At 35.7% G+C, this 23072-nt stretch overlaps 2 protein-coding genes across 5 annotated transcripts; both read left to right on the top strand.

The window, feature by feature from the left end:
* Positions 1-242: 242 nt before the first annotated feature.
* Positions 243-7228, top strand: LOC133307890 (uncharacterized). 3 transcript variants are annotated; one of them, XM_061508453.1, is made up of 10 exons: positions 243-420; positions 962-995; positions 2941-3103; positions 3205-3254; positions 3351-3420; positions 3516-3621; positions 4655-4721; positions 5277-5352; positions 6146-6441; positions 7003-7228. In XM_061508453.1, the coding sequence occupies exons 3-10, from the start codon at positions 2944-2946 to the stop codon at positions 7084-7086; spliced, it is 909 nt and encodes a 302-aa protein (XP_061364437.1). In that variant the 5' UTR covers positions 243-420; positions 962-995; positions 2941-2943; the 3' UTR covers positions 7087-7228. The 3 variants fall into 3 exon arrangements, with proteins under 3 accessions (XP_061364437.1, XP_061364435.1, XP_061364436.1); XM_061508451.1 differs by having other exon boundaries at positions 2930-3103; XM_061508452.1 differs by lacking the exon at positions 962-995 and having other exon boundaries at positions 2930-3103.
* A 4174-nt stretch (positions 7229-11402) lies between these two features.
* On the top strand, positions 11403-22575 carry LOC133307886 (uncharacterized). Of its 2 annotated transcripts, none has more exons than XM_061508445.1 (8): positions 11403-11848; positions 11961-12092; positions 12696-12800; positions 13466-13948; positions 14251-14327; positions 19017-19152; positions 19833-20036; positions 21496-22575. In XM_061508445.1, the coding sequence occupies exons 1-8, from the start codon at positions 11465-11467 to the stop codon at positions 21553-21555; spliced, it is 1581 nt and encodes a 526-aa protein (XP_061364429.1). In that variant the 5' UTR covers positions 11403-11464; the 3' UTR covers positions 21556-22575. The 2 variants fall into 2 exon arrangements, with proteins under 2 accessions (XP_061364429.1, XP_061364430.1); XM_061508446.1 differs by having other exon boundaries at positions 12696-12819; positions 13506-13948.
* The last annotated feature ends 497 nt before the right edge of the window (positions 22576-23072 follow it).

Here is a 23072-nt window from a genome sequence, read left to right as displayed (position 1 = left end):
AAAATTTGTTACTACTAACTTACTACTCATCTAATCACCATTGGATCAAAGAGAGAGAATGCTAAAATGTTTTTGAAGATAGAGAAAATACTAATCCAATGGAATTAGATACATAATAAGTTGATAATGAAAAATTTTGGTAGTAAGAATATCTTTCCACGATTAAAATAACCCAAGATTTATTATAATATTTGTGTGTTGTCTATTCTTCTTCTACTTGCTATAAGCAAAGCTGCAACGGGTAGGGTTTAATTAACCCCTTTTTGACGTTCCTCCTTCCTCGCTTCTATTGTCTTATGCATAGTGAAGCGTAGAACTCTGTTCCTCCCATTCCTACATCATTTGCATCTTCCTGTCTATTTCGCTGTCTCAGTCGTCGCTTCCTCAACATTGCTGCACTTATGTTCTTCCATAACTAAGGTCATTGCCAATTGGTCTTCACGGTTTGTTTTGTATTTCATCTATGTTGAGAACTTTTTTTTAAAAAAGTAAAATAAATAAATTCATTCAATATATTTAAAATGTTGTATATACAACTCTACAGCTGTATTTTTCGTTGTTTCGCTCTGATTCATTTTTTGGGTTCGTTTTTTCTTTCTTTTATTATAAAAATCTTATGATGGTGAATAATATAAATTGCATCTTTCATATTCTATTTGTAATCGTTATTAGCATATGATTTCTAAAAGATTTTAGTGATTTGCCACTAATTGTTTAGTCCCCCCGTTTTTGTTATTTTTTATATGGTTTCTTATATGTAAACTTTTCTCATACAGTGTTATTCTACGCCTTTGATTCTGTCTTTGATGTTCTTAATTGTTATCTTCATTTTCTCATTTTTGTTACTTGTGATCCTATTTGTGCTCATGATGTTTCATTCCATTGCTTTTCTGTTTGCTATGTTTTATTTGGATTTCATGTTCTGATTCCTTGTTTAAGTGACCCTCTCTTAACTTTGCAGGTGATCATTGAACAAAAATAGGATCGTTCCCAAGGTTAGCTATCCTTGTATTTTTGTTTTGATTGCTTTGAGAACTCTAATCCCATTTAATTTGTAGAAAAAAGAAATCCTTATTTGTCTGTTATCTTTGCCTGTTTTTATCCCCATTTTTGTGCTTATTTATAATTTAGTTTTGGATTTTGTATATGTTTACTTTGTGTATCTTTTTGTGGGTTATGTGTTCTGTGTACTTCCCCTTATTGTATATATATGGTAGAGTGAAAGTCACAAGTTTGAATTCACGAAACAGCTTTTTTGCAAATATGCAAGTGTAAGACTATGTATAAGGATTGACGTCACGCAACCCTCATTAGTCGGGGTTTAATGGGGAGTGTTTTTTTTAAGTAACATGTAATTTCTGCTTGTCCACTATAGAACACACCACTAAAGCTTTTGAATCATTACCTTTGCTTCCCTAAGAGATAACCCCGTCAGGATAGGGTTAGCTTGAAACCCCGTGTGGAATACCTTTAAGTTTTGAGGTTTTGTATGTTTTTGAAGTTCATCTTAAAGTTTGAAACTTTTTCATTTTTAACTCATATTTTAACACAAACAAGGATTAGTTTGAGCTTATTATTATCGATACTTATTTTGATTTTTTAAACTGACGAGGTCTTTTTAGCAATCTGATTTTGAAGTAGACTATGAAAATATAAGAAAAGTTCTTCACATGTCAGGTTTTACTGTCAAATTTTCTTCATATTGTTGATTTGCAAGGAGTTTATGGTAGTGCTAATCCTTTTCAAACGTGTTACTGTTTGCATAATGTAACATCCTCCCCTAAACTCCTAAATATATTTTGTTTGCAAATTTGAATGAGTATTCTAGGTCAGTTTTTATTATTACCATGTCTGATAAAGAAATAGAGAGTATTGCATCATGAAAGAAGGTTTCTTTTAATAAAGTTATTGGTATAGCTTCATTCAGTATCACTTAGGTGTTATCTTTATATCCTGTTTTTATCATCCTTGTTTAATCATCAAATTCCATTCTTTTTTAGTTTTTTATTGTATTGTTTCATGTCTTCACATATTTCCATTTTGCAATCTCATTACATGCTTCCCAAGAATTTATCTATTTCCATTCCAAAAAATTGTAAATATTTCCATTTAATCCATTTATTTGTTTCGAAGACTCTTTACTTTAAGGGGTAAAATTAATATTTTTGAGACTAATAATGAATTGCATAACTAGTGGGAATAAGTTTCCACTCTTCCCTATGTGTAATTAGACTCCCAAATCAAAACTCTTATCACTATAAAAATAGGTTTTTCAATTGTTTCCCTAAAAAAATTGGTGGTGACTCTCTCTTATTATAAGTTTTTAAATTTTTTCATGCCTCTCTTCACAACGGCCCTCTGGGTTTGTTGTGACAGGTCAGAGTACATATGCTGTTTATATGACTTAATTGGCTAGTTGTAGGATGCTATAGTCGGGTCTAGTACTCTGCTTGTATCAAGTATGAAACAAGTAAGGTTTGTTGCTTTGTATAATTCAGCAATATTGCTCGCTCTCTAAACTAGGTAAACAAACTTGGGACACTATTTTAGTCTCTATTGTGATATTTTTAATAACATAAACTAAGTTATTGAGTTCTTTTATACTGTCTAAAGTTGTATTGTACTTCAATAATATGTATTTTTAAAATTATTTGAACATACAATTTGGGTTTTTGTCTCCTCAGAAGAAAAGAAAAAAAAGAAAAGAAATGAAGAAAGAAAGAACAAAAGAAAATTAAGAAATAATTTCATAGGGTTTTTCTTTTCTCATTCGCTTGGAAAACTTATTGGAGAGGATAAAATGCTACAAAATTTGATTTCCATAAGATTGATTTTCTATGTACTTGACTGAATACTATTTTCAATTTTATGGCAACTAATATTACTTTTTCATTTCTTATTTCACTTTTGGCTTTCATTTTCTTGATAGAATATCTAAAGAGGATGGAGTTTTCAAATGCTTCCAAGGACTTGTCATCAGAAATGGAGGTTGATGCCTTTAGACGCCTTTTCCCACTTCAATTTTTTGAGCGTCATCTTGCTGAATCTATACGCCCTGATGGTAGACCTCTCGGGAAAGCTAGAGATACGAGTATATTTCTTGGTTAGTTGCTTTTTTACTTATTTACAATCCGTGAAATCCTTGCTATATTGTGTGTTATTTACACTAGGAGCAAAATTGACGTGGTTAACTCTTTTGATCAGGTGCTGTTGCATCTGCTAATGGGTCAGCTCTTACAAAGATTGGATCAACTGTTAGTTACTCTACCACTGTCTACTTTTGTGCACCTTGGGTTCTTGACTGTATTATTGAATATATTTAATGACTTCATTGTGTGTTCTTTGCTCAGACTATGTTGACTGCTATTAAAATGGAAGTTATGACTCCCTCCTTGGAGTCACCAGACGAGGGCTGTATAGGTTGGCTATCACCAGCTATGCCATTTGTGTATTAGTTATTTAGTCCTGCTCACATATGCCATGAGATTTTAACATATTAAGTCCTATTATTTCAGCTATCGATTTCCACATGCCTCCGATTTGTTCTCCAATTGTTAGGCCCGGCAGGCCTGCTGAAGCATCACCAGTTGTGTCAAAGCAGTTGTCTGACACTATTTTAAGGCAAGTTTTAATTTTTACTGTCACTTTGTTAGTTTCAATTATTTGAGATGATGAGAGAAGTGCTAACTCTACTTAAGTCACTCCCACCTACCTTTTTTTTACTACAAAATAAATTAATAAATAAAAAGGAAGCAGGAGAAAAAGATGAAAATAAAAGGGGGAATTTTGTATGTTTAACTATTAGATATTAAGGAAAATGTTGTTCATATCTGTGCATACTTTGTTTCTATGAACTCTACGAAAGCCACTCTACCTGTTATGGCTCTGGTGGTTTAGGGATAGGAATTGAAATTATAGAAATGAAGAATGAAAGAAAAGAATGGAAATGGAAGGAAAAAATCTGTTTATTGACAAGAAAATGGAATGTACACTCAAGAGACACTTCTCTTGCCAAGGGGCATTCCCCTCCAACTGAGCACTCTTCAGCCTAACTCAATATTTGTCAAAAGCTTCCCCTAAAGGAGGGCTATCTCCCTTATATAGTATCTAAGCTGCTCTCAAAAGCCCATAACCATCTAACTACGTAACTAACAGGTCTAACTACCTTTACATGACAGTGACTATCTATCTTGGGCAATACTAAATGCCCCTAACTACAGGTCGTAACACTACCCACCTTTGCCTTGCGTATGCATTTATACTTGAAGCTAATGTTTCCTATTTTATGAGAATGTGCATAAGTGATCATGCCTCCCTCCTTTGCACTTCTTTTGATGCATTTTTACTGTAAACTACATAGAATTATTGATCTTAGTTTTGACCACTAGAGTGTATGAACTTTTAGCTGAAAGTCTACTGTTTAAGGTGGTTAGTGGATCAGATAATATTTTCTCCTCGATTGTAAATTCTTTCTATGGTGATTTCTTTCCCCACCTGCTGTCTTCATGGACTTTTATTTGTATTAATATGGGTCTATGGTTACCTTTGTGATGATCAATAATCTGGAGTGCTCTTTTGATCTGTCAAATTGTGTTCATGTTGAAACTAGCCTATCTTTTTTCTTAATGACCTTTATTTGTCTATTCTTTTGCAGTTCTGGAATGATTGATTTGAAAGAATTGTCCTTGGTCAATGGAAAAGCTGCATGGATGGCTTACTTGGTAAGCTTTTATGTGGACTGCATTTATCAACTTTCACATATCAACCATAGAAAGAATGCATAGTACTCCAACTCTTGTGTGATGTGCCCTATCTTTGTTTGCTTTGATTGTGTAGTTTTCTATCTGTTAAATGACATAATGCTGCTGTTAGGAGAGAAGATACAGATAGCTATTCTGAAGGAAATATCTGAAATGGTGATATTCTTACAGAAAATACATGAAATACAAGGATAATTAATAAGTGACATCATCCAGAGCATGAGAGGCTACTGGTCTCTCCCACTTACACACTTACTATCTGTCTAAAAACTGCCTTCTTTCTGGTCATTCTTACAACTTTATACTCCTATATAGCTGCAATTATCAACTACACTACAGTAACTGCACAATAACTGCATAGAACTTCTTATTAGTAACTGCATTCACATTTCTACATGGTGATTTACGCATGATTGACCTGCTGGGAGGAGTCCAACCCTTTGCGTCCCTTCCTAGTATAAATTCTTATTTCTTACTATAAAAGATCTTCCATCAGCTGCCTTCTTTATTATGCAGGATGTCTATTGTTTGGATGCTGATGGTGCTCTTTTTGATGCTGCTTTACTTTCTGCAGTTGCTGCCCTATCACATTGTAAGTAGTGCATCTTTAGTATTATTCAGTCATTTTATTAACCATTCTGAAGATACACTATTCTTGCCTATAAAGCACTGTAAAATAATACTTGCCCACTTTATCGGTTGCTTCTTTACATAACATATAAACAAATGTATGGCAATCTTGACAAATACCTGCCACTTGGGAGATCTCAATAAGAATATGAGGTGTGAGTCAATGACTACCTCCTACAGTTGCTTTTCCTGAATTGAGCCAATTGTTTTTGAATGGGATACACTTAGCATGGGATGTGAATATGTTTTATTTCATTTTAAGGTGCAATGACTTCTTTGTTTGTAGTTTTTTGAACTTTGTATAGCACATGTAACCGTTGATTCTTGAACCCCAAGAATTTTAATCTTCATCGTTAGTCATGGGGTATAAGGAATTATCAAGCCCACTAAAATAATTGGAACAAGGCCATTTTTATAGTGTGGTGATTTGATGGTCTAAAAACTTTGGATGGCTTTTAACCATCTAATTTTGAGAAGTTTGTTACGAAGTTTTCTTCCTAAAATCTTGCTTTCTTCATAATTATATACTGAATCTGGTTGCGTTTTTCTTATTATTCAATATACTACCAAGTAATGATTCCACTTGTACTGTTGAAACCTTGAAGATTGAATTCCTTTTTATCGTTGACATATCTGATTTTATGCTGAAGAGAATATATGTATTGCCGTTGATGTTCTTTTTGTGAGCTGCTGTTTTAAAATTGCTGTGGTATTACCATATTGGTTTTGTCTTTTATAAATTTCCGTGTTGACAGTGCAAATTCCTGCTGTTGCCATGAATGATGATGGCAAAATAGTACTCATGTCTGAAGAAAATGGACAAAAGCAGGCCCAGGAGTCTGTTAATAAGGAGAAGAGGAAGCTTACTTTAAGAAGTATTCCATTATCATTAACATGCGTACTTCACAAGAATTACATCTTGGCAGATCCTACTGCTGAAGAAGAATCCATTATGGAAACCCTTGTGACGATAGTTTTGGATACATCTGGTCAATTAATATCTCTTTACAAGCCTGGTGGGCCATTTCTTGCCTCTACTTCTGGTATCCAGGTTAGTTTACACATTGCAGTGGGACTAACGAAGTGAACCATATCACAGTTATAGCATTAACATTAATCACATCTCATTTTGGGTCAGCATGCTGATGCAATACTGAGTAATTTTGTAAAAAAAATACTTTAAATATCATTGAAATTTTTGTCAGTCCTGTAAAGTTAAATGAATACAAGAGATCTGATGTCCTCTGAAACTTTTGAGTGCCACAACTGATATCCTTAGCGAGACCATATTAAGGCTTGCTTCTGTCTGGGATTGGGGTTCACTCTTATTTTTTTTTATCAAAATAACCTTCCAATGTTTAATTTGGACTAGGGTTTTCTGATCCAATCTTTTCTTAAATGTTCATTCATTGTAGATGTTTGTTTGAGTTTTAAATTTATGACCAAGAAGGTTTATGATGGAAATTAAATTAGTGTAAATATCCCAAAAAAGGGAAGATTATTATCATATACCTTCTGTGAATCATTTCCTGAAGGGCGTGAAACTGATGGGACATATATGATGGATGGGAATTATATAGATAGAAGTTATTAACGATTGCTGTGGTTTCAGGACTGTGTCGCATTGACCAGGCAGAGAGTAAAGGAACTAAAGAGCTTCTTGGACAAAGAAAATTCTCCTATGGAAGTTGAGTAGAATTATAAATTAATCTTCACTGTCTTGGATGGTTATTTAATTATCTGTACATTCTGAATCACTGGTACTGCTTCATTTCTTTATTTTTTTTGAAAAAAATACTGTCACGAGTTTTATACTATCTGAGACATTATTTGTTCTCATTGCGGCTTTGATTTCATATATTTGGTTAATATTTTTCGGGTATGATAATTTTTAAAGCTTTTCAGATAATTGTTTTTATTTGTCGTCACTTGGGCTTTGATTTCATATATGGTAAAGGATCAATATATTCCATTGTAAGTTACACATCCATTTTTTTGATCCGGCTTATATTTAACGAACCGTAATTTATTAATTATGCCAACAATTAAATAGGGATTTAATGACTAAGAATGAGCAGTCTTAGAATAACTTAGACCGTACATTTGTTTAATAGTTTTCGGTATATATATATATATATATATATATATATAGTCCAGAAAATCATATCGAACATGCATAAGTACAAACATAAATGACTGGAAAGTTATAATTATTGGGGACATGCAAGCTAAGGCTCAAATAAAAATACTAATAATATGAGCAGTTCTCAATGAGCTAGTCAAACTTAGTTGTTCACTGAAATGAAAATTGCTGATACGATAAAGGTGTTTAGCATCAATACACTAATACGAAATCAAATTGGAGGTATGTTTGGTGCAGTGTATAGTATAGGATAAGATCTGATAGTATAAGATCTGATTAAATTTTAATACTATCTAGCGTTTGGTATAGTATTGTATAAGATAATATCTTCTAATATTTTAAAAGTTAATAATTAAAATAAATAAATAATATATTAATATTAAAATGATATATTAGTTATTGAGAATTGTACTTGTAAGCAATATGAATATATTAGCCTAAAGGGCCTGATTAAGTTCTACATCATTTTGATGTATTAAGGAGTTTTGTTGTATAAGTTTATATTGTACGATGGTCACACTAAACAACTGAAAATATCATAACGTATAGTATAAGCTTATATTATCAAATTTTATACATCACACCAAACAGACCGTGGATGTTGAGGAGTTAAAGTGTTACTTAGGACAATTTAATTTGCCCGTGTGTTAAACATTCATGGGTTCAAGTAATTTCACCAACATCATTCTCTCCGAGAAGAGAAAAATTTAAGACAAATTTTTGAACATTATCTTAGGTTTTTTAATGATTCGTAGTATGCTAGGTTATCAATCCATGCCTAACTGCCTTTCTTCGCGATTTCCGCTTCCCAATGTTATAGACGGAAAATCTAGGGTATTAGGGGTTTAGGTATAAGGATCAATAAAAACGTGCCATGTCAATTATTATTATTTTGGAGAGAGAAATAAAAAAGCAATTTTTGTACTCTACACATGTTATTGGTAATACATAGTATAAATATCATGTTGCACTCAGTGATTAGTACGAGGGTAGTATTAAAAATGCGCTTTGTTATAGTAACCAAAATTGCAGTCAATTTTGAATCTCCTCTTTGTTTCTGTATTTGAAATGTTTAAGGCGATAAAATTGATTATCGATTTTTTTTTATATGTTATCATTATTTTTTATATATATAAGTGGGTGTTCACATGTAATCTCATATAAATTATTCAAATTTCTCGTCAGTGGATCAAACCTAGTGGCTTGTTATTGTCTCCTTCTACATCGAACCTTATTACGAGTAGTGCCTCCCTGAGATCTAACAACTATCAAGTTCGTTGGGATTGGGCTGAAAATTGAGACATCCATGTTGCAATTAAGGTTTACTAGAATAAGGCCGTTTATGTCGACTGTTTCCCTAACATATCTATGGAATAATAGAAGAGTAACAGAAGAGGAGAATTAAAGAGAAAGCCTTACAAAGGAGAAAGAATGTAAAAAAATCAATCAATATATATATATATATATATATATATATATATATATATATCAAAATAAGGTTGTTTTAATTTAAAATAATATAAGGTTATGTTATTTGGAATAATTTACGTATTTTCAAAATAATAATAATAATAATTTCTTTTTAGAAACAAGGAATATGCAAATAACAATTAACAAGTATGGGATTCGAATACTTAGCCACCAATAGGAAATGGAAATCGATATGAAATTGGCATGGTCCGCTTGGAGTGAGAACCTTTGCGTGGTTTGTATTCCATAACAAAGTTCTCACGAAGGATAGAACTGCTATGTGGGATGGAAATGCCCACTGTCACAAGTGCACCAATACGCTCGAAGACACTATCCGTGTTTTGAGGGACTGGCCACATGCGATGCAGGTGTGGAAAGACTGGTTTAAGAACAATGTCCCACGACACTTCCACACGTTGAACCTGGAGGAGTGGCTAATGAAGAATTTGGAGGGAGGGTGGAATTACATGTCCATCTTTAATTGGGTCGACATTTTTTTTTACGTCTATTTGGCATTTGTGGCTTTGGAGAAATATGGAGATTCATAACCCTAACGAAAGTCGTCCTCATAACCCAATCCTGGTTATTTCTAGGTACATTAGCGAGGTGAACACCGCCTTGGATAACAACTCGCCTACCCTTAGTCAGCCCACGGGTGAGACCATCAAAAGGTGGAGCCCTCCTCCACCAGGATGGTGGAACCTAAACGTCGATAGAGCTGTCAAGAACAATCATAGGGAAGCTTCGCGTGGAGGGTTGATCATAAAAGAGGATGGGGGTGGGTGTCTGGCTTCTCTTATTGGATTGGAAGCTGCTCCCCGTTAGTAGTTGAGTTATGGGCTATTCTTAAAGGTCTAAAACTTGCCTGGGAGGAAGAAGCTCATCACTTAATCGTGGAAAGCGATTCTGCCTTAGCTATAGAGGCTATCAATTCAATCGATGGAGAAGGCATTCAAACTCAGTTAGTAAAGAGCATCAAAGAATGGAGAAAAGAGGATTGGCATCTCAGGGTCACTCATGTGAACATGGGTGGGAACAAATGCGCTGATTTCCTAGCGAAAAATAACATCACAAGAGAGGAGAATATGATTATTTTAAAGGATCCCCCGCTGGAGATTGGGCCGCTTTTGGCCTTGGTTCATGGTTGTTAGGCTTTTTGTTTAATGTACTAAAAAAAAAATTAACAAGTAGACCTTCCCTCGTCGCATGGATACCTGTTAAGTCTCTGCATTGAGTCTTTTAACAAGCTTTTTAAACTTGTATTATATGTAAAACTTGAGTAATAAACTATCCAAAAAAAGAAAAAAAGAGTAATAAAATTAAAGGTTTAATTGAAAAATGCCTTTCAAGCTGAAGTGGCAATGTGACACAAAAACAATCATCTCATAAACCATTTTAGCTTGACTAAGCCTTCGTTTGGATGGGCTTCTCCGTAGTGAGAAGTTGCTTTTTTTTAAAAAAAAAAATGTGCTTTTAAAATTTTGACCGTGTTTGGATGGTAACATAAAAAAAAGCATAAGTTGATGAAAAAGTTAAAATTTAACTTTTTTCAAAAGCTAAAATTCCTGACTTCTTGAAAAAGTAGAAGCCAAAAGCAAGTAGCAAAGCCTCGTGGACAGATTGGACCTCAGCTCCTCTGACATTTCTCCTTCCTTGCCATTTTCCATCTGCAAGTTCGGATCTTTGCTTACTGTGGAAGAAGGAGCAACTTACTTATGAGTGAAGAAGCCTAAAAAGAAAGAAGGTAGAGACAGACCCCAAGTTTGGATGAGCTTTTTCCCAAATCAGATTACATCTTATGACAAGAAATTAATCAGTCCCAAATTAATATGAAACAATGGAATGATTGAACAATTAAGAGGACATGAACGTGAGATGCAGATAGATTTTACAAACAAGAATGAATTCGTGAAAAAGGAGAGAGAAAATTCAGCGAAAGAATGAACCAATGGCGTGGGCAACGCCAGACTTGTCAGAGCCGTGATTGCAAGGAAGGGAGTCGAGGTTGTGGTGGTGGGTGTGAGCAACAGCACGACACTGAAGCTCTTCGATGGCATTGCAGAGGCACTTCTCTCGGCATCAGAGTTGTCGGTCAGTTGAGGAGAGGAGGATACCATTGAAATTGAGTGAAGGGTACAATAGTCATTTTGTAATTAAAAAGTGCTTTTATGTTTTAACATTCAAATGACATTTATACTTAAAAGTACTTCTTAAATATTACATCCAAGCGAAAAATAATATTGGCTTTTAAAAAAAGTTTATCATAAAAAGTCCTTATTTTTAAAAGTCCTTATCATAAAATGAAATTGAAATAAACATTAAAAATAACTCAAACATGGAAGTAATGTAAAAACATAAAATTAAAGTCTAAAACGCAGAAGAACTAAGCTAAAATAAATGTTATTTTCACTTGGTAGCATGCCCTAACCTCTCAATCCAGTTGTTGAACTTCCCTCATCGCATGGATCCCCAAAACCATAAGCCTCTCAAAGTCCACCTAGTTTCCTCCACCGATTCGTCCGAGTTCACTCTCCTGAGTCAGGCCTTGACTCGGACATCACTCGTTGGTCTCGACGCCGAGTGGAAACCCGTCCGAACTCATCAAACGTCGTTCCCCACAGTTTCGCTCCTCCAAATCGCGTGCCAACTCGGCGGCGACTCGGAAGAAGACTCGGCGGTTTTTCTGCTGGACTTGTTCTCCCTTCCTCTGTCTTCGCTATGGGAACCGCTGCGAGAAATGCTCGTGTCTCCCGATATCCTGAAACTCGGATTCAGGTTCAAGCAGGATTTGATATACTTGTCTTCCACTTTCTGTTCCCAGGGCTGCGATCCCGGTTTCGACAAGGTGAGAGAACTAGAAGCGGATTGTATAAAATGCAGGAAAATAAGATTTCATATTTTTCTGAGTAAATCAAAATTTTCCCGAGAAAAATTATGCTCACGCCTCTTGTGGATAGGTTGAGCCGTATTTGGATATCACGAGTGTGTACAATCATCTGCAGCTCAAGAAACACGGAAGGAATGCGTCGAAGCAAAGTAAGAGTTTGTCAACTATATGTGGAGAAGTGTTGGGGTTTTCACTCTCAAAGGTTTGTTTCATAAGCTTACTCAAATTTTCACTCTCAATCGAAAATATCCCATTGCTGAGTAGATGGATTTAGTTGTAATCGTCAATTTCAGAATGATGATCAGCCAAAGAATATTAATTTTACCCATCAGTGGACAGGTTTAAATTGTGCCGGAACTAATCTTTAGTAGGTTTTCTTTGGTTAGAAGTGATAGGTACGTCATAAATTAGGGCTTTTAGATTGTTTTTTATATGCTTTCTAATTAAAAAACTGGTTTGCTTTCCTATTTGCAGGATTATAACAATCAGAATCAGAATATCTTAGCTTTGCAAAATGATTTCTGAAGATATTTGTTTGATCACAAAACAAATATTACAAGTTACATATAGTTATGTTTGTTGAGTTCTCAAAAAGAAAAAATAGGATTGAGCTTAATACAATAGGAAGATACTACTGTATATATTTCTTTTAATAGAAACAGGATGTCTGTAATACGACATGAATGGGAACCTCTTGTTCGCTCAAGGATGCGTTTTGCTCCCTTAGAATTTGAAGTTCCAGATTTAGTCCAAATGGAATTTTTCAATTACTATAAGGTGTTAACCAAACTTGTATCTGCATTAGGAACTCCAATGTAGTGATTGGTCATGTCGTCCTCTTACAGAAGAGCAGATAACATATGCAGCTATGGATGCTCATTGCTTGCTTGAAATATTTAAGGTCTTCCGGGTAGAGGTTGCCAAAGAAGGTTTGTAATGCTCATTATGTATATAAGATATCTTTAATTGTGGGTAGTTTTTTATATTTTGAGCATTTGTGTATGTGTAGTAAAAATTATTTAACTTATATCTATAATCTTCAGTATAGCTGTCATCCTGCTATCTGCTATTGAAAATTTGGGATTGGCTGCTCCACCCTAATATCCAGGATTAACAACTTTGATGGAAACAGTCATGTCAATTTTTTATTTTGAGATAATGGTTTGTTAAAATAAAATGGCATAGAAATACCAAAAATAGATGGAACATGGAAGATAAATTGATTTTTCGAGAGTTTATATGCGAACTCTGTCTTATGCATCTTAATATGTCGTATTACTTGTTAAGTCATTGATACAATAAAAGATCAAATTCATATTAATATTTGACCCAAGATATGCAGTTCCAAATTCGAATAAGCCTGCAACTTCATATAGTAGCTTTCATTTCTTACTCATGCATACACATAGATAAACCTCATGTAAGTGCAGCAAATTGGATAAATATAGAACTTTTTCTGTATATATTTTTATCTTGATTTCAGATCGCATGATATATTCATTCATTCCCGTCTATAGTCTTTCCTCTGAAAATTTTGATTTGTTTTCTATCCATACACTGAGGCTTTATACAGAGAATTTTTGGTCAATTCATTTTGTTGAATTCCTCATTGTAGGAGATTTGGTTCTCAAGACAACTGAACTGTCTCATAATAATGCAAATCTTGGGTTGAAAGAGCTTTTCCAGAAGCATGATATGAGTGATAAAGTCTTAAGAACACAATTTTGTGCTGCTTCAGCAATTGTCCAAGCTGCTAGTTGTTCTGATGTTGCTCAGGTGATACTTTCAGCATGCGGAACGATCCAAAAATCATGTAGGGTTACGTTGCCAATGGAAGAATTTTTGTTGAATGTTGTGAAAAAATATGGTGATAGGATTTCGCTAAAGGAGTCAGACAGAAAGACCAAGACCCCAAAAAAGAAAGGGAAAAAGCATCCACCAATTAATGGGATTTGCAAAGAAAATCATTTAGAGAAGTTTGATGAGTGGCAAGGGAGCTCACCTTGGGATCCATCAGTGGGGGGAGATGGACATCCAAAGTTCCTTTGTGATGTAATGGTAAGCATTTTAAATGATGAACATCTGATTTCCCTTTCTTCAATTTTAGGAGGTTTAGCCACTGGTTTATTGCATATATAGTTAAATTCCAATTGCCTCTGAACTCTGGAGCACAAATTATATTTTCATCATTATCCGTGCCAATAGTCATTGGCACCACTTTCCTGGACTTCTGTTTTCTGAAATATTTTATTGAAATGTTATATCCTAAAACAAAGGGATTTTATTGTAATGTAGTATGTGACTAATTGTGTATTTATAAAATAAAAATGTGAGCATGAATCTGTTAAGGAATTACTCAGGTTGAAGGCTTGGCAAAACATTTACGGTGTGTTGGGATAGATGCTGCAATTCCTTACTCAAAGAAGACTGAACCAAGGTTATAAGTAGATTATGATTCTATTGTTGTTGTTAGAATAGTTGTAAAAATAGTTCAGTATATATATAGTCCCACATCGTATGAGCTCAACCTATTAGGTCTTTTAGTCTCTTTAAATAGAGAGCTCTTGTACATTGTAATACACCATGTGATTATTCAATCTACAATTATTCTTTAATCTCAAGTTGGTATCAGAGCTATTTCGTTCTGGGAACCCTCGCTTCCGCTTAGAAATCTTGTTCTTCGCTTTAAAACCTAAGCCCACTGCTTAGGAGTCATCTTTTCTTTGCCGTGCGTCCTTCCGGGAAGTCATCAAGGACTGTAAGTCCTCTCCTGCACGTGTCCACATCCCCAAACAGTCACCGGAGCCACCGTCAGCCACTGTTCAGGCTGCCAGAGTACTTTTCCGGCGAGATTTCAGTCTGGAACGAACGCGAACAGCACCCTCTCCTCCCGGCGACCTGCTCTGTGGAAGTCCGGCCACCATCGGAGTTGTCACGCGCCTCCTGTCTTCTCTGCGCGTGGGCTTCACGCGCCATCTTTTGCCGGCGCGTGAGCACTATTCCGGCGACTTTTTCCGGCCGTTCTTGGACAAAACTTCTCGCCTTCTTCTCCTCTTTCTGGATCTGTGCTTGGTTCTTTGTGGGTCTCACTTTAGACGCGTGGTTCTCCTTGATTGGATATCGTTTGCCTTCGTTTACGACTTTTATATTCTGTTTTTAAATGGCAGCAGCGTCCACTGATCTCTCGGAGGTTAACTCTCCTTGTCCTCTTGTCAAAACTTCCTCAGGAATCATCTCTACTAATATTGGGCCCATTACATCTTCCAAACTGAAGGATTCTACCTCTCTTGCTGCGAATATAGCTCAGTCAGACAATACATCACTTGGTTTAGTTTTTCTCTCACTTGCGGACTATGCTGCACTCCAAACTCTTCTCAAGAAGGCTTCTCCTCAGTCTCAACCATATACTGGTAATCCTGTTGCTTGTGTTTCTCATTCTACATCACTTGGCACTTGGATATTTGACTCAGGTGCTACCGATCATCTTTGTGGTAACAAGGAACTCTTTACATCTTTTACTTATTCTGATCATTTACCTTCTTTTTCCCTTGCGGATGGAACCAAAGCCCCAGTTCGTGGGATTGGACAAGCTCGTCCGACCTCTACCTTGGCCTTGACATCTGTTTATTACATTCCTGGCATCTCTTATAACTTAATTTCTATTAGTAAGTTGATCCACTCCCTCACTTGCACCATTACTTTCTCTAACCATTCTGTTTCTGTGCAGGATCCGGGTACGGGGGAAATGATTGGAGTGGGTCGTGAGTCACAGGGGCTTTACTATCTGGATGTGCCTCGTCCTTCAGTGGCACTCTCTTTCACAGAATCTCCACAACTTATCCACAGTCGCCTCGGTCATCCAAGTCTTACAAAGTTGCAGAAAATGGTTCCTCTTTTATCCGGTCTTCAGTCTTTAGATTGTGTGTCATGTCAACAAGGGAAGCATACACGTTCCTCTTTTGCCAGTCGAGTCAATAAACGAGCTGATGCCCCTTTCTCTCTTGTTCATTCAGATATCTGGGGTCCAAGTCGTACCTTGTCTGTTTTAGGTTTTCGGTATTTCGTTACCTTTATTGATGATTTTTCCCGTTGCACTTGGATCTATTTAATGAAAAATCGTTCTGAGTTATTTTCCATTTATTAAAAGTTTTATACTGAGATTCATACTCAATTTGGTGTTTCTATTCGTATTCTACGTAGTGATAATGCTAAGGAATATGTTTCTATTGATTTTTCTAATTTCTTGGCCACACAAGGTACTTTACATGAAACTACTTGTCCTCACACTCCACAACAAAATGGGGTGGCTGAACGTAAAAACAGACATCTCATTGAAACTGCACGTACCCTTCTTCTTCATATGCAGGTTCCCCTTCACTTCTGGGCAGATGCTGTACTCATCTCTTGTTTTCTCATCAATCGCATGCCCTCATCTGTGCTAAACAATGACATTCCTCATAACCTATTGCTTCCAGATGTTCCTCTTTATCCTCTAACTCAACATGTCTTTGGTTGTACTTGTTTTGTTCATGATCTCACTCCTGGTAAGGACAAGTTAACATCCAAAGCCTTTCAGTGTATCTTTCTTGGTTATTCTCGTCTTCAAAAGGGTTATCGTTGTTATTCTCCCGATCTTAAGCGTTACTTAGTTTCCGTTGATGTCATTTTTCTTGATCAACAACCCTTTAATTCTATTCCATCTCAGTTGTCACAGGTTGATCATGTTCTTCCTGTCCCTTTTCTTGACTTGTCTTTGCCAGCTGCACGTGCTTCTATTCCAAATGAGCAACCTATTGCTTCTATACCTGAGGACCGTCCACTTCTCACTTATCAGCGTCGCAAAACTGTGCCTCCTGTCGACTCGACTCTTGCTGACTCATCGCCCACTGCTGTTGCTTCTTCCTCTCCGGATCCTTCACCAGAGGCTCTTCCCATTGCTCAAAGAAAAGGTACACGTACTACTCGTAACCTCTTTATACTTTTTTGAGCTATGACCGTCTTTCTTCACCTCATTTCACCTTTGTTTCTAGTCTTTCTTCTATTTCTATTTCTAAGACCACAGGTGAAGCACTTTCCCATCCAGGGTGGCGCCAAGCGATGCTTGATGAGATGACTGCACTTCATTCCAATGGCACTTGGGACCTTGTTTCTGCTCCTCCAGAGAAGTCTACAGTTGGTTGTCGCTGGGTGTTTACTGTGAAAGTTGGACCTGATGGCCATGTTGATCGACTCAAGGCCCGCCTAGTTGCAAAGGGTTTTACTCAAATATTCGGCCTTGATTATAGCGATACATTCTCTCCGGTCGCTAAGATGGCGTCAGTTCGCCTATTTCTTGCTCTTGCTGCTATTCGTCACTGGCCACTCCTTCAACTTGACATCAAAAATGCCTTTCTTCATGGTGATTTACAAGAAGAAGTTTATATGGAGCAACCACCGGGTTTTGTTGCTTAGGGGGAGTCTGGGAAGGTGTGTCGTCTTCGCAAATCCTTATATGGTCTCAAGCAGTCTCCTCGGGCATGGTTCAGTCGCTTCAGTTCTGCTGTTCAGGAGTTTGGCTTAATTCGCAGTAAAGTTGACCACTCTGTGTTTTATAGGATCACATCTCCTGATAAGTGCATCTATTTGTTAGTCTATGTTGATGACGTCATCCTCACCGGGAGTGATCAAGCTGGAATTTGTCAGCTAAAACAGTATTTATTCAGTCAATTTCAGACAAAGGACCTCGGGAAGCTGCGTTACTTCTTGGGAATTGAGGTAGCACAATCTAGACAGGGCATTTCTATCTGTCAAAGGAAGTATGCCTTGGATATCCTAGAAGAGATTGGTATGTTGGCGTGTAAGCCAGTTGACATACCCATGGATCCTACTATCAAATTACTACCCGGACAAGGAGAACCATTATCTGATCCTGGACGTTATCGGAGGTTGATTGGGAAGCTCAATTATCTCACTGTGACTAGGCCGGACATTTCTTTTGCTGTTAGTGTTGCTAGTCAGTTTCTTGATTCTCCGTGTGATTCTCATTGGGATTCTGCGGTTAGGATCCTTCGTTACATCAAAGGAGCACCAGGGAAAGGTTTATTATATTCATATCAGGGAAATACAGAAATTTGTGGTTATTCAGATGCCGATTGGGCAGGATCACCTTCGGATAGGCGCTCTACTTCAAGCTATTGTGTTTTCTTTGGAGGAAACCTGATTTCTTGGAAAAGTAAGAAACAAACTGTTGTTGCTCGATCTAGTGCAGAGGCCGAGTATCGTGCAATGGGAGTTGCTACCTGCGAGCTAATCTGGTTAAAACAGTTGATTCGGGAGCTCCATCTTTGTGAACAGAAGAAACCCATGACTCTCATTTGTGACAATCAAGCTGCACTACATATATCCTCTAATCCTGTATTTCATGAGAGAATCAAACATATAGAGATCGATTGTCATTTCATTCGAGAAAAGATTCAGTCAGGATAAATCAAAACGGAATTTGTCAACTCCAATGATCAACTCGCGGATGTGTTCACTAAAGCTCTTAGGGGTCCTCGGGTTGAATATATTTGTGGCAAGCTGGGTGCTTATAATATATATGCTCCAGCTTGAGGGGGGGTGTTAGAATAGTTGTAAAAATAGTTCAGTATATATATAGTCCCACATCGTATGAGCTCAACCTATTAGGTCTTTTAGTCTCTTTAAATAGAGAGCTCTTGTACATTGTAATACACCATGTGATTATTATAAACTCCACATTAGTTGCACATACAACCAATGTGAGACTATATATCTCAACACGCCCCCTCACACAGGAGCCCATTGGGCTTGAAGAGTGGACAATGCAACAGGCCCAGCCTACCTGTGCTAAGAAACGCCACAAGAGAAAGTGGGGGGCGGCGAGGCTCTGATACCATGTTAAGAACCTTGGGATACACCACCCCAAAAGCTAGCTCAAAGGGTGGGAGTGCCCAAGGCCTTATAAACTCCACATTAGTTGCATATACAACCAATGTGGGACTATATATCTCAACAATTGTTATCTAATTGTTGAGTCTGGTATAAGCTCAGTGTTATTCTTCTGACAGCTGATTTAATGCTATTGCCTTTTTCCTTTTGGGTGAAACTCTATTTTCGTTATATTCAGGAAGTTGATAGAGCAAGCACAAAAAGAGAAAAGAGTGCTTTTGACACGGGATGCAAAGTTGCTAAAACATCAGTATCTAACAAAAAACCAAATATATAGAGTGAAGAGTCTTCTAAAAAATGAACAGCTACTTGAGGTATGGGTACTTTAATTTGTTATCGTCAGCTATGCTAGCCAAAGTCTAGGGCCAGCTATGTTTCATGTTTATTTTTATTAAGTTTATAGCTGTATTATTGTTAATTATTATGCACATGCCTATTATTTAAATATAGTAAATGTATGCCTCTATTATTTTCTGTTTTGGTATTATTTTCTTACCATGTACAGATCCTAGTCTTCAGTTAATTAGAATCTATACTTTTGGAAATTTCATCTAATCTCTCCTTTCCATGTAAAGCATGTAATTTACTGTCTATTTAATTAGAATTACCACAGAAGGCAAATAAGTTTTTTTTCCAAAAAAAGCTTTTGTTATTTTTTACATGATTATCCACATAAATAGGTTGATAATATGCATTTCCATGAAAGTAAAATTGTATAACATCTCTATATTTTAAGGAACCCTTATTAATTTTAAAATGTGAACTTTTTTGAATAATGCAAAAGTGCTGATGATGAGCTAAAATTGAGCCAATGGATTTTGATATTATATCCCTATTTAACCTGAAAGGTTGTCTTTGCTGTGTTGGCACAGTCTATTTCTCCTTAGATTACCCAAAAAAGAAGTCTAATCCTCCTTGGCACAGTCTATTATTGCAAAGTGGATAGGAAAAAGGTTAAGCATGTCACAAAGGCTAATGTTGAAGTGTGTTTCAGGTTATTGAAACTTTTCAGCTAAAAATTAGTGAGGATCAGCTAATGTCAAGGTGCACAAAATGCAATGGAAGATTTATTCAAAAGCCACTGACAACTGAAGAGGCTATTGAAGCTGCAAAGGGTTTTCAAAGAATTCCAAATTGCTTATTTGACAAGAATTTAGAGTTTTGGCAGTGCATGGACTGTCACCAACTATATTGGGAGGTAGTGTTTACCAGTTCAGTTTGTTCGCAAGTTGCTATTTAACATTGCCTAATCATTCATTTTCATCGGCATAATTTAGTCAATTGGACTTGTTATTTTGGAAGCGTGATCATGCAGTTTTTCTATCTTTGACACTTGAGGAATTTGCATTTTGGCACAGACAATTTTTCTGGCTTTTTGACCCTTTTGCCCCTTATTAAATAATTAATAACCATTTTGCCCCTTATCCAAAAACTATCCACCAACCTGTCCCTCTTTAATCGATTAAACGGTCAAAACACCCAAAAAAATGTTGATCCGTGATTTAATCGATTAAATCTTCCTCTTAATCGATTAAATCATGCCAGAAAGAATTTGAAAATCAGATTAAAACAAAGTTTGTAGGTAAAGTTGGTTCGGGAAGTTATGAATCAGATGTTGGAGGCATGGAAGCAGATTCCTGATGTTTCAGATGAATTCTCTCCACCTCCTCAGTCGAAGTCTTCTTCAAAGGGTATTTGATTTATCTATATCTAGTGTTTGATTGGTTTTTGTCACTGAGATGAACAAGTGTCAGATTACTTTATGTGGATTGAATTATAGAAATTCAGATCGTGTTGTTTCCTGTTGAGCTTTCAAAGGAAATCATGGTTCAAAAATGCGGGGAAAAGGAGTTGGAGATTATGGTCAATCTAGGGTTATTTGATCTTTACATTAATTCTAATGGTTGTTCATTTTTCTGGGGCATGATCTCTTAAGAAGAAATATTTTTCTTACAGGATAAATGGCATGATCATCACTTACAGCCCTTATTAAATCACATGAATTAATGGTTGTTCATTTTGCTGGGGCATGATCATCACTCCATCGGTTGGTCAACCTAGAAAACAAAAATGCATGATTTAATCGATTAAGAGGGAGATTTAATCGATTAAATCATAGGTCAACCTTTTTTGCGTGTTTTGACCATTTAATCGATTAAATATTGAAGTTAATCGATTAAAGAGGGGCAAGATGGTGGATAGTTTTGGGCACGGGACAAAATGATTATTAATTATTTAATGAGGGACAAAAGGGTCAAAAAAACCCAATTTTTCTTGCTTTACTGATTGTTTTGTCAACTTAATCCCCTTGCTTGTTGAAGGGTAGCTTATATGCAAGATTTTTGACATATGAAGAATTAATTTTCTCTGAGTATTAGATTACAGTTCGACCAGTGGAAGGATAATCAGATAGATTTTGTCTGTCTGAAATAGTGGTGATTATATATATATTTTCAGGAGCCAAACAGATTCTCCTTTTTCTGTTTTTTTGGGGTCAACATCTTTTATGTTTGTCAGTTATTTGTTTTGACTAAGAACAAAGGAAAAGTGAGGAGAATTTTCATTAACTTAAGTTGATTATTATGACATTCTAGATAGTAGATACATGGATGTAATACAACAAACCTTCTAATGTGCTGTGTCTGTCCTTTACACAGGGTACTCAATACCATAACGCAGTACAGAAGTTCATTGACGTTTGCAAGTTGAGTGACTAATTTAAGCTTAGATGCGGATGTGCTTTCAATTGATGGTTCCATCAAATAACTTATAATCGCTTTTGCTTGAATATATTTGTTTCAATGCAATCTTTTCATGCGATGTACATAATATTTTATAGAGTAAACACCTTTTTTAGTCCCTGTCAATATTTACGAAGTCTTTTTTAGTCCCTGGCAATAAAAAAGGACCAAATTGGTCCCTGAAATTACAAAAAAAAGGCCATATTAGTCCTTATGTCAACTCTCAAATATGTAGAGTGGTCCTTTTTTTGTACTTTCAGGGACCAATTTGGTCCTTTTTTATTGCCAGGGACTGAAAAGGACTTCGTAGATATTGTCAGGGACTAAAAATGGTATTTACTCTATTTTATACATCAAGTTGGTTATGGCGGCATATCTCCATCTCGTGGCTGGGAATTCTACATTAGCATAGGGCTCTATGACAAAGCTGGAAATCTTAAAAAATGCTATTGAGATTGCACACACACTGTAGAGTTGAAAATATTTGTCTGAATCATAAAATGTCATTTTAATGCAATTGTGCTGACTTGTTCTCAATATTTTCATGAATAACTGATTCCTTGAAAGCTCAGTGGATAGATTGTTAACCTGCTCCAATTTTTGGTGCTACTGTTGCACCAAGATTCAGTGCATCTCACCAATGAGAGCATTACACATCATAAGAGAGAGAAAAAATTTGGCAGAGAAAAAAAACTTTAGCTGAAATGTAATATTTCTATTGATGGGATGTACTGAATCTTTGGTGCAATAGTAGCACCAAAGATTTATTCCTTGACTGTGGGGTTGTGCAATTTTTTTATAGTGTACCTTTTTTCTTTGAGTATGCCTGGGAGTGGGGTTCAAACTGCTAATGTATCTTTTGGGTACAAATTTTTTCTATTTTCTCATATACCTTTAGTAAGGATACGAGAAGCAGTTGTATATAGTTAATAACACAAAGATTGTGTTATTTGTATGCTTTACGAGGTTCCCTTTTTATTTTATGGAAAATAAAACTGTTTAGTCGGGTCATCTTAAAGCATAAAATTTTTACATGATCAAGTTATCTGAAATTTATACATATGATGACTCATTCCAGAATAAATGGGAGTGGATCATGTAAAAATTGCAGTCTTATAAAAATTTATTTATTTCTCTCTTTATAAGTATTAAATAATTTGGTCCTATTAATATTTTTTGCTTATTTATGTAGAGATAGAACAATTGAAATTAATTAAGAATGAGAATAAATAAAAATAGTTAATTGATGTTTACTTTGTGTAAAAAAGAAATTAGTTAATAATAGGGTAATTTAAGAAGTTAGAATCAAAGTTAGCTAATAAGAAGTGTAAATAAACAATTTGACTTGCCTCATTTTAATTCATATATTTTTATGGTTCGTGTAGAATTAGCTCATAAGAAAAATATATATACAAATTTTTCGGCTTCCATTTTTAAACCCAAATAAAGTATTTGAAAGTTCTTCAACTAAGAAATGGAGGATAATCAAGAAT

The sequence above is a fragment of the Gastrolobium bilobum genome, unplaced genomic scaffold (genome assembly GCF_033153095.1).
Source record: "Gastrolobium bilobum isolate Gb01-03AN ecotype WA unplaced genomic scaffold, APGP_CSIRO_Gbil_v1 utg755, whole genome shotgun sequence".
NCBI classification, from domain to species: Eukaryota; Viridiplantae; Streptophyta; class Magnoliopsida; order Fabales; family Fabaceae; genus Gastrolobium; species Gastrolobium bilobum.
The sequence above is the reverse complement of the archived record's forward strand: the minus strand, read 5'-3'. Positions and strand labels throughout refer to the sequence as shown.